The sequence below is a fragment of the Leptonychotes weddellii genome, chromosome 14 (genome assembly GCF_054177405.1).
Source record: "Leptonychotes weddellii isolate Sample4059 chromosome 14, ASM5417740v2, whole genome shotgun sequence".
NCBI classification, from domain to species: Eukaryota; Metazoa; Chordata; class Mammalia; order Carnivora; family Phocidae; genus Leptonychotes; species Leptonychotes weddellii.
In genome coordinates, this window is record NC_138382.1 from 975,190 (window position 1) to 987,187 (window position 11,998).

General features: G+C 50.1%; 1 protein-coding gene across 4 annotated transcripts in view; it reads left to right on the forward strand.

The window, feature by feature from the left end:
• Nucleotides 1-11,131, forward strand: part of FAM120A (family with sequence similarity 120 member A) — a 92,882-nt gene extending 81,751 nt beyond the window's left edge. For 3 of the 4 annotated variants that reach the window (XM_081802716.1, XM_081802714.1, XM_081802717.1), the window contains 3 exons: nt 2,458-2,599; nt 3,016-3,112; nt 9,226-11,131. In XM_081802716.1, coding sequence (XP_081658842.1) covers nt 2,458-2,599; nt 3,016-3,112; nt 9,226-9,537 — 551 coding nt within the window. In that variant the 3' untranslated portion in view covers nt 9,538-11,131. Of the gene's footprint in view, nt 1-2,457; nt 2,600-3,015; nt 3,113-4,102; nt 4,702-9,225 lie in introns of those variants that run through there. The other variant, XM_081802715.1, reaches the window with a different exon arrangement.
• Nucleotides 11,132-11,998: the final 867 nt, after the last annotated feature.

The window sequence follows — 11,998 nt, forward strand, 5'->3', positions numbered from 1 at the left end:
TGGTAATTATGCCATGCCTTCTCCTAGAGCTTCGCTGCCCCGCCCGGCCCCCCTCTGCTGTCCCGGCCCGGCACCGCATCCTTTCCGCTAGGCCTGCTCCAGCCCCCTCCACCCCCAGGTCTCTGCCTTGCAGCGGGGCCGTCGGGTGTCCACATGGCCCTGTGCGCCCGGCCCCAGCATCGCCTCCTGTCCTGGGACAGGCTGCCTGACGGTGCCCGTGGGTGGGCTGCTCCCCCGGCGAGAGAGGACGAGCTGGTGTAGAAGGTTCCGAGGCCGTAGCAGAACTCCTGGCACAAAAACTTTCCACAGACTGTTTCATAGGAAACACTTTTAAAGAAAGTTCTAATCCCGCATATATAAATGAGTTTATTTTAAATTCCCTTTGCTTCTCTTCTTGTATGTGTTAGTCTTACAAGAGAGAAAAAAGTCTTAACATTTAGTTTTGAAATAACGTCTTGCGATTTTGCTGTAATTAGAGCTTGTGACTTGTAGCTTTGTCACATGTCCTGTATTTTGGGACTGCAGAGTTAGACCCGGCCATCCCATCCACATTACAGGGCTCTTCAGATACATTTTTGAGTAACTTTAGGATAGGCAAGTCTTTCTCTCCTGCCCAGGGATGTTTTTCCAGCTCAGCTCCTTGGGGCTGGAGGGAGAGCTCTTCTGGAGCAGTAAAGACTTGCAGGCCAGTGCAGTGCCCCCTACCCCCCCACAGGGCTCTGGGGCCATTTCTCCCCCTCACCGGCCCCGCATGCCCCTCTCCTGCCTCCCACCGGCGCTTTTCTTCCTGTCCACGCCATGCAACGTGCAGTGACTCGTGCTCTCTGCTTCACCATTGGCTTCAGCTCCGTGCACCCCTTGTCTGGACACTCATGTCAGTGTGCAGTTGGGATACAACTCTGGGTGGGCTGGTGGCTATGGACACTGTGGGGTCAGAAGTAGTTTCTTGAGAGGCGCCTGGGTGGCTCAGTTGGTTAAGCGACTGCCTTCGGCTCAGGTCATGATCCCGGAGTCCCGGGATCGAGTCCCGCATCGGGCTCCCGGCTCGGCGGGGAGCCTGCTTCTCCCTCTCATCCTCCTCCCTCTCATGCTCTCTGTCTCTCATTTGCTCTCTCTCAAATAAATAAATAAAATCTTAAAAAAAAAAAAAAAAGTAGTTGTTTCTTGGGCTGAAATGGCAAGGGGAACCTGTTTCATAACTTCCCCCAAATTGTGTCTGGAGCTCAGCTCTGCATTGTCTAGTGGAGTAACCGTCGGCCACCGTGGCTCTTGAGCACTTGACCTGGGCTCGTCCAAGCTGAGCTGGGCCCTAAACACAATATACACATCCAATTTTAGACCTAACATAGAAAAAAGAATACAAAATATCTAATTAGTAGTTTTTATACTGATCACACATTGAAATAATACTATTTGGGATATATTGGGTCAAATAAAACATTATCAAAACCTATTTCATCTGTTCTTGTATTTTTTCAGTGTGGCTGTTAGGAATGTGAGGCTTGTCGTAGATCTGCTTGTGGGCAGTGCTGGGTGTCAGCCAACTGTCACGTTGAACACCTGGATGATGGAGAGTGTGTTAGAACCCATTCCATCTGCCAGGAAAGAAGAAGCCTGAGGTTCTGTTCCGCTTGGTTTTTATCAGAAGTTTTGCTGTCAGTTAGTTGAGAATTTTCTTAGTTTAGTCAGAAAAGCTTAGAAAATGCAGGCTGTATGTAGCTAATAGAAGTTAATGAATACAGTGGATGTTTGTGACCCCACGTAAAGGAATTCTAATTTAACAATACAGTGAGAAATAACAGCCACGTTTACTGGTTAACTTCTGTAATGTTTGGTGAAGGCAGGAGACTTGGAAGCAGTTACGGGAAGAGAAAACATTGAGTTTGCAGGTGTCCCCCTTGGTGGTGAAGGGGGTTCCTGAGCACCCAGTGGCAGCACTTTCTTGAACCTATTTCAGGCTAAAAGCCTTGCACAGTTTGCATTTGTAGCTTTTCAATTGCCATGAGTTCTATGAATAGCCAACATGTTTGCTTACTCTCAGGTGTATTTTTAACAACAGTTAAAACCATTAAAATCAGGGCGCCTGGGTGGCTCAGTTGGTTAGGCGACTGCCTTCGGCTCAGGTCATGATCCTGGAGTCCCGGGATCGAGTCCCGCATCGGGCTCCCTGCTCGGCGGGGAGTCTGCTTCTCCCTCTGACCCTCCTCCCTCTCTTGCTCTCTGTCTCTCATTCTCTCTCTCTCAAATAAATGAATAGAATCTAAAAAAAAAAGAAAAAACAAAACCATTAAAATCAAATGATGTGCACATAGATACTTTACGTAATAAATAAGTCTTCACAAAACAAGGGAAGGGGGTTTTATATGAAACGTAAACCACAATTGAAAAGAAGTTGCTTGCTTGTTTTTGCTATTTTTAATTTTGTGATTGTCAAGATTTGTTCTATTTTTTCTGCAGGAATCCAGCCAATACCTTCTCAGGGAGGGAAGCTAGAGATAGCTGGCACTGTGGTTGGCCACTGGGCTGGGAGCAGACGGGGCCGTGGGGGCCGTGGGCCTTTCCCCCTACAGGTAGTTTCTGTTGGAGGACCAGCAAGAGGGTAAGTTCTGAAAATGTGTTTGTATTAATAAGAAAACAGCCTCTTCTTTCAATTATGACTTTACTAGGAACATTTTTATATCATTAGATACATTCTTTGATGTCCCTGTTTGTGGTTACAAAGGATTCCATTATATATAGTATTATGTAGTTGTTTTAACCATTATTAAATAATTATGCACACATTATTCAATTAACCGTTTTTCAATATTCAAAAAAAGTAACATTTTTGAAGTGTGTTGTTTCAAATTGAATGCACTGGATATGGACCAGAACCGTAAGATTGATTTCTTGGAATGTTGGGATAAATCCATGGTGTGACACAAGTCTACCGCATGAGATGGACGTCATTTTAAATGCCTTAGCTGTCTTAGCAGATTCAAGCCTGTGTGCTTCTGTCATCTTCTATCCATTCAGGCGTCCAAGGGGAGTTATTTCCACCCCGGTGATCAGAACGTTTGGAAGAGGTGGACGGTATTATGGCAGAGGCTATAAAAACCAGGGTGTGATTCAGGTAATCCGCAACTCGGGGCGGTGGCGCACTCCGAGGGCCCGGTCCTGCGGGCTCGTCCTTCGGTGCCTGGGTCTAGACGGGGAGTGCTGCGGTGTTTCTGTAGCTGTCGAGTGTGCATCTAACACAGTGGTGGCGCGAGGCGGGACCCCTCAGCCCAGGGGGGCCGCCGTTGTCACGGGTGCTGAAGAGTATGGTCTCCTGGTCACAGCTGCATGGGGGGTGTTCCAGGGCTGTCAGTGGCGTTTATGTTCTAAAACATTATTTAGGTAAATAGCAGTTAGGGTTTAAGAAGAAAACTGAAATCTTTTTCTTCTCCTGGACCACCTTGACTAGCTTGTGAGGGGACAGAGTCATGTACACGTCTCCGTGAAAAGAGCTGGAGTTTCGTCCCACTTTAGAACCTGGATCCTGATGAATTTCCCCTTGAGAAGGATCTTTTAGAAATGCCAGTCAGTCTACCTCTTGAGTTACAACATTTAATCAAAGTGTGCATTTCTGTCCATGCTACACGTGCAAACCTCAGGACTCCTGGGACTCACATACTAATAACTCACGCACGGAAATTTAATTGGCCAAGAGAAACTAAAATGCCTGCCTTTACCAGCTGACCTCAGCATCTTAAAAACTTCTGTTTTGTTTGTTTGTTTGTTTTAAGATTTTTATTGTAGAGAGAGAGTGAGTCAGGGGGAGGGGCAGAGGGAGAGAAAATCTGAAGCAGACTCCCTGCTGAGCGTGGAGCCCGATGTGGGGCTGGATCTCAGGACCCATGAGATCATGACCTGAGCCGAAACCAAGAGTCAGACACTCAACCAACTGAGCCACCAGGCGCCCCAGAAACTTCTGTTTTGATGAAATCTAGCGAGTCAGGTACAAAGGCAGCCCCCTCCCTAGAAGCAGGGCCCAGTCTGCAGTGCAGCATCCCCCAGGGTGGGGGGTGGGCTCTGCTCACTTTGGCCCCCCAGCGTCACCCCGACCTTCCTCTGCTTTCAGAAACGCCCCTCTGAGCGGAAGGCACTCAGCCTCTGAATCAGGTTGACGAGAGGGAGGGGAAGCCGCCCTCACTGTGCTCCAACCCAGAGCCTGTCCTGTGCGGAAGGCCGCGTGCTGCTGCCGGCCCTGCTGGCTACGGGGCCTTTGGTATAAAACACAGACACCAGAGCCACACAGGACAGCTGTGTGCCGTAGCTGCTTCTTTGTCTCCGTGGGGTGCTCATGTTCTTCAGAGTCCCTGGATCCGCTGGCTTCCCTCCCTCCCTGCTTGTTTCCTTCACTTTGTTGGAGGACGGATGACGCGGTGTGTCACCCACAGACTTCCTGAGTCTGGCCGGGTGTGTGCTGAGGGGGAGGCCCCCGTGACCCGGCCTCCTCTTTCTTGCATCCTGGGAGTGGGTCTGTCCCGGTGCCAAGGCTGAGGTGGACCTGTGTGCTTCTGTCGGGCTACGTGTCTGCGTGTCAGGACCTATTGTACTGATGTGCCATTGACCGGATCCATGCAGTCACTGGAAACTGCAAAAGGAAGACATTCTCGTTCCATCGTTTCTTTTTTTGTTATTATTGGGGTATTTTTATAAAGAGAAGCTTCTTCTCCTCGCCTCCTGTTTGGTACCTGAGTATGACAGCCCTTGCAGGACAGACACCTTGCCCACCCTGGCCGTGGGCCCTCGTGTGGCGTCTGGTCTGCGGCAGCTTCCTTTGCGGGTATCGCCTGGCCCAGCAGAACCACCACATTTCTCTTAGTTCCTTGGGCTCTTTAGTGGGAAATGGCATTTCAAGACCACAGTCTGGGTGCCCATGGACCCCGATGCCGTGGGGTCGGTCACTGTTCCTCGTGTTCTGTGTGCACACGCCTGGACACACAGTCCTGTTTCTTTGTGCAGAAACACACACATGACATGCGTGCTTTTTATTGCGTTTTTTTAAGATACAGTCCTCATGAATTCACACTGATGTTTATAATTTAAACCAAGGGCTTTTACTGTCACAGGACTTCTGTTGAATCTCTTCCTTTCCTCACACTGAATCACTGTTTCTGGACTTTTCCTGTGACCAGGGCTAGAGGAAGTACGTGAACTCGAATGTACCGTGTGCACACAGACACACGCGTGTGTATGCCGCTGCTTTTCTTCGGTGAAATACCTCAGTTTATATGGACTCTTCTAATTCAAATTTAAGACTTTGGAAATTTGACCTAAACTTTACTGTTGGTATCTATGTGTCTCTTCTTCCACCACGAGAACCCGGGCGTGATTGAGTTAGAGTGCCCCCGGACTTGTCATTGGCTTTGTCCCAGCTGCACGCACAGTGGCTCCGTCCCCCGGCGCTCGCATTTCTGACGGGTAGCTGTGCTGTTACCGATTGCGTTGTCCCGGCACACAGCCTTGACCTGCTGCCGCACCGCGGCCTATCTGCCCGGCTTCTATGGAAGCGTGTCCTCTGTCCACCAGCGCTATCCCTCGAGGCTCTCCTCAGCACACTTCACAGGGAGGGCCCAGTGGAAACGAGGGCACGTTTGAGAGCATTTTGCTTTCCTAACAATCAAAAGCGGTGGTTCTTACCTCCCCTTCAGGTGTCTCATGCACGTTCTGTCATTTTCTTCTGTCATAAAGCTTTACGTCAAAGACTAATAATAAAAGAATTGTCTTTCCCTTGGAAGTCGTTGGGGTTTTGGCCCAAATGCCCAAATTGTTTTTGTTTCTCTGCCAAGGTTTAGTGATGCATCCCGCTGCTGGTCGTTCTGGGTTGGTGCTCTCAGCCACAACGTGCTCTTTCTAAACGCAGTTTCAGATCTTGTCTTACATCAGAAAGTTTTCTTGGACTACTGGTTTTTCATTTCTCTTGTTTTTCCTTCCCGGCTTTCATCTCTGGCACTCCTGTGGAGCTTGTCCTGTGTCTCTTGTTGGTGTTTGGCATGTTCTCCGCTCCCTGGGGGTCTTCTTTTGAGACAGAACTCACCTGCTTCATTCAGGTGGACAGCGCAGTCTGTTCTTACTGGTAGGCAGCAGCCCTGCTAATTCCCGAACATTCACCACCCCAAGAAGAAAGCCCTTACTCGGGAGCAGCCACGCCCCAGCCCCTGGCAGCCACGGGCCTGCTTTCCGTGGCCGTGCTCTGTGTGCGTGTCCCAGAAGTGCACTGTTGCAGCTCTAGCACGTCGCTCCGTTTGTTGCTGCGGACGCTCCACCGGGAGACGGGGCACATCTTGTGTATCCATTTATCAGCTGATGGACATTTAGGCTGTTTTCACTGTTTTGGCTGTTACGGGTGATGCTGCTGTGGGCATCTTTGTATAGGTTCGGGTTTTCCCCAGCTTTACTGAGATGTCAGCAGTATAGGTAGCATGGCATTAGTCCCAGGTGTACATATTGCAGAGTGATCGCCACAGTAAGTCTGGTTGACCTGCATCACCTCAAATAGTTACAAAAACGTATTTTCTTGTGATGAGAACTTTTGGTATCTCTCTTAGCAGCTTTCAGATACGCACTATTGTTCACTACAGCCTTTGCATGGACAGACGTCCCATTCCTCTGGGGGTGATTCCTGGGACCTGTGGGCATTCTGCATTCATGCACTTGAGGAACGGCCAGACTCTCTGCGGCGGCTGCACAGTTTTCCCTTCCCGCTAGCCACGCATGAGGGTCTGCGTTTCTCCGTGCCCTCGCCAGCGCCACTTACTGTCCATACTTGAGTTTAGCTGTCTGGCTGGGTATCTCATTGTGGTTTGACTTGCATTTCCGATTTTAAGCTTTTCTTCCTTTTTGCCATCTTCATGTATTACGATGTTCACTTGCTGTTGTTGTGTTTCCCTAGTTGGGTCTTCGTTTCCGGCGCCGTCTTTGTTTCTGTTTTGGACCTCCCTTCCGTCTCCCACCTCCCCTCCGTCTCCCACCCCCCCTCCAGGCTTTCTTGGTCTGCTCCGTGCTGCTCCTCTGGGTCGGGTGCTGGAGCCGAGGCACGGCGGCCCGCAGGGGTGCGGTTCCTTCCCTGGTGTTCTTATGCTGTGTTCTGACAGCTCCACCTCGGTGCCTCCTGTTGCTCGTTTTTAGGTGGCATCAGTGTTCTTGCCCCTTGAGAAGCACAGATAGTGAAGGGCAGCTGGCCTGCGAGCGTCTGTGGCCTGTCTGTCTTGTTGGTGTTGCAGCCTCCCGGGAGGGTCGAGTATCAGTGGGCGGAGGAAGCAGTGCCACCCTGTGCTCGGGGTGCCCTTCGGGGGGGCATGTAGTGGCCAAGGCTTATGGGAAGACTTGGCTGTAGAAAGAGGGCACGTCTGTTTCTGAACAGGTGCAGTCAGCATTCCTGCTCCCTCCGCTGGCATTGTATGTACCTGCCCCCATGGTTTCCAGACAGTGACTGTGGGGAGCCCCCAGTCAGCCGGCCCCTGCCGCCGGCCCTGGCAACCCTGCTGCACGTGTCTCTCTAGTGGAAGTGGGCTTTTCCCTCAGAGAGTGAGGGCTCGGAGGTTGGAAAGCTTTGATGTTACCTTTTTCCCCGCTTTGCCCTCTTATACTTTTGTATTAATTATTTTTCTTAAGGTTCCAACAAAATGACAGTAGTATTGACTTGTGGAAAAGCTCACATTCGTATTTCTGAACTCTGATTGAACACTAAAGTGAGAAGACCCGTGGGAATGGAGCCCAGAGGGGAACCAACCCAGGAACCACCAGCATGCAAGATGGCGTGCCGGAGGCGAGGGCGACGGGCACCTCCAGCCCCACTTGGCTGAGCAGGGAGGGCCTTTTTTTCAACCAGGCAGACACCCTGATTTTCAGAGTAGGGAAGACTGGAGACCAGACACGCTGCCGTCTGGGGTTTAAAGGGAAGGAATGCAGAGCTGGGAGATCTGTAGGAGGCTTTCGGGTTCTGGGTCTCAGTTTCTTCACTGAAAGATGACCATTTGAAGGCAAAGACGATTAAGGTTTTCTTCGGCAATGTGTCTGCCTGACAGTGGTTCTCAGCCCTGGTGATGTCGCACCCCTGAGGGCCATTGGCTTATTTGGGGGACATTGTTGATCACCACAGCTCAACCTGCAGGCGCTTCTGGCTTCTAATGGGCAGAGGCCAGTGATGTCCACCACTCTGTAGCACACAAGACAGCCCATGGCAGAATGATCAGGTCCAAGATGTCACGGTGCCAGGCTGAGAAACCCATGGTATAAGATGTAAGCACCTGGAAGATCTCGGGCTGTCTTCCTTGTCTTTCAGGACATGAACTGAATCACTCTAAAAGTTCATCTTTTTCCAGAATTCCTTTTAAATCTGTTAAGAGGAGCAGAGAGACCCGTTCAGAAGAGATAAGTCACAAACATATGTGGCGATTATCAGCTTAGACTTATTTCTTGTTGGGTTGTTCAGAGAGGACTTAGGTTTGCCTCCATTTCCCAGTAGAAATGGGCCTCCCACAGACCGTGACAGGCAGACGTCTGTGTTAGTTGGTGAACATTTGGGGGAGTCGTAGTCTGAAATTTCAGAGAGGATTTATCGAGGGGCAGTGTTAAGGTAGAACTGGTACTACCCAGAAGGATTAGGTAGAGCTCAAGTGGGGCTCTCCTGCATGGCCAGGATATTAGCTACAGAGAAGTGGAGGGAAGGGGTCCCAGGATGAACCTGCTGAGACAAGCTCCTGCCAGTGGCAGCTCAGTCAGAAATAAGACAGAGTGTATTAGAGTGTAGACTATAGAGGCACAGACTAGAGAGAATATGGAGTGTAGACTGTAGAGAATGTGCGTACACGAGAGTGAGGTACAGACCAGAGTAGGTAGGTGTATGTACTCTGCAGGTGCTAGAGAACATAGGCTCAGGTATAGAGTACATAGAGCATACAGACTATAAATCCATACAGGGTGCGGACTATGTAGACAGACTGTGGAGAACATAGACTGGAGTGTATGGAGAGAAGGGTAGAGAGAGTGCGCAGGTGCACAGGGAGTGTAGAGAGTACGGGCTGCGCAGCCCACAGAGTACGTAAGGGCAGCGAGTACACACCGTGAAGAGCACACCCATGCCGTGCATTCCGCTGTTGAATCTGAAACAGGCGGTGTCAGCCCTTGGTAGGCATTCCTTCTCTCCCACTGTTTATCAAAGCTGCTTTATTGCTTGTTGTCCTTGATTTTGACCAGGGCAAGCCTCCTTATGCTGCTTCAGCGGAAGAAGTGGCCAAAGAACTGAAGTCAAGATCCGGGGAATCCAAGTCGTCCGCCGTGTCTTCAGATGGGTCCCTGGCTGAAAACGGAGCGGTGGCTGAGGAGAAGCCTGCTGCCCAGATGAACGGGAGCGCAGGCGACGCCAGGGCCCCCAGCCACTCGGAAAGTGCCTTGAACAATGACTCTAAGACGTGCAATACAAATCCTCACTTAAATGCACTAAGTACAGACAGTGCTTGCCGCAGAGCTGATGCTCTGGAGGCTGCTGTCTTAAAGAAAGAAGAGTAAACTTATTTTTTATAGAGGGTGAAGGATGCTGGAAGGGTAGGATTCAGGAATATCTGGAGAGAAAGAGAGCCTACAGTTATGTACATTTTTTCCTTTCCGTAAGAGAAAAATGAGGACTTTGGAAATTCGGATCCCTCTTTGATATCAGAGATTTAAACAACACATTTTTAGTTTTAACCAGTTGTAGTCAAAATGCTACAATAAAACAAAAAGAGAGAAAGAAAATGAAGAGCATTTGACTCCCACACTTAAAATGAAGTACACACACAGTTTAAACTGGTTATGACAAAAGCCTATAGTTGTGTTTCTTGAACTATAAAGAAAACAAATTTTGGCAGTCTTTAAGTATATATAGCTTAAAATATCATTTTTAGCATTTGGCACCATATGTATGCCATTATCTTTGATTTTGCATTACTGTTCACAAGAAAGCTTTGTCTAAGGCTTTGATTTTATGATTATGAAAGAAGTAAGGCACACCACGGTTTTTCTTTCTTACTTAAATCTCATCACTGTTGATGTGGTTCTTTTGTGTTAAAAAAAAAAGTGCAACTATCAAAACTAAAAAATTATAGAGTAATATTGCCGTTCTGCTGATTTTAAATATGCAGTACATCATACTTACTTTACAAGCAAGTTAAATGGAGATAAAGTTGAAATCATAGAAGATGCAAATGACCTTTCAAAATCAACACAATGTGTTCTGAAACTTTTCGTGACTTAATACCATGCATCTGTGATCAATGAACTATGTGGTTTTGATCGGACGTAGACCATTAGTGCTACTACTTGAGCTAACCTTCTGCATGGTTCATAATTTTTAAAGTGTGTAGTTAATATTATGCATGTTACTGTCCTTCCATTCTTACCAGTATGTGCCCATTTGCAAAACAAAATGCTAATAATCAGTAATAGTCCTATAAAAGATGTTAACTCTGTTTAGTCATTGACTGATCTTGCTCTAACCTTAAAATTTTGTGATTATTGACCTCTGTTGCATTTATTCTAAAAACCCCCCCAAAATTATCTAGCTGTTTCAAATATCAACATTACCCTGGTGTATTCACTGCTGTATGCATTATTGTTCTTTGTTGCTGTTTTATGCCTTCATATTAGCAAAATATGAAATTCTGTGAAAAACAAAAAAAAAAATCCCTTTGATCTTAAAAAAAAAAACAAAAAAAACAACCTCCCCTTCTGTAGCAGGAAACAAATTGCTTGTTCTTGAGAACTTTCCCATCAAGAATTTAGTAGAAGCAGGTATACTTATATCATTTTGATGTTTTTGTTACTGTTTCCAAACAATGTACTTTGAAATCAGAATCACTTCTTATTCGTTTTCATATAATTCTCCTGATGCTCTTCATCACACATTAGTGATCAGAAATGAGATGTAATTCCCCAATCCCTGCCCGCGAGACCTGAGTAGGATCTTACTGTAAGTTGAAGGGAGTTCTGCCCTAACTCATGGATTGTGCAAGAATGAACTGCTGTTGGGTCTGACTGATTGTAGGTGGGTTGTGGAGTGCTGTACCGAAGGCTATTGAATGCAACTTACAATGCTTAATAAAAATCTTTATTCTTTTAGTATAAACACGGCGTGGCTTCCAGATTCCGCCGGGACCGCGGCGGGGGCGCCCCGGGGTGGGGGGCCCAAGCCCCGCCGACGACACACACACCGGGCCGGTCCTCCGACCGCAGACTGGGGGCGCCCGGGGGCTCGGGGTGGGGTGGGGGTCCGAGCCCAGCTGACGACACACACCCCGGGCTGGTCCTCGGACCGCAGGCTCGGAGACCAAGCAGAGCGCGCTGAGCGCTGCTGCTGCTAATGCCCACATCAGCCATCAGCGGGGCTCCCCCGCCGGCCCTGCCCACCCGCCACTGTGGCGTTTCCAGGGTCGCTCAGGCGACAGCGCCGGGGACGAGCCTGCCGCGGGTATCTGGGGGAAGCCAGCCACAACACCCGGGATTCGCAGAGGACCGGCGCGCTTCCGGCCTGCGCACGGGGGCGGGGCCTGAGCCGCTTCCGGCCTGTGCGCGGGCCGGGCCGCGAGCACTTCCGGCTTGTGCTCTGGATGGCGCTGAGGGGGGGCCGTGAGCACTTCCGGCCTGTGCTGGAGGCGGGACCGCGGGCGCTTCCGGCCTGTGCTCGGGGCGGGACCGCGAGCACTTCCGGCCTGTGCTCGGGACGGCGCGGGGCCGCGAGCTCTTCCGGCCTGTGCTCGGGGCGGGGCGGGCCGTGAGCTCTTCCGGCCTGTGCGCGGGACGGCGTGGGGCGGGGCCGTGAGCGCTTCCGGCCTGTGCTCGGGGCGGGGAGGCCTCCTCCCCAGCTGCACGGGCGCTGCGCGCGCACGGTCCCCGCCCCACGGCCGGCCGCGCTGAGCGCCACAGCGGGCACCAGCGCCGGTGTGGGTGAGCGCGGCCTGCGAGGGCGCGGAGGCCCGCGGCCCGGCCGCTGCTC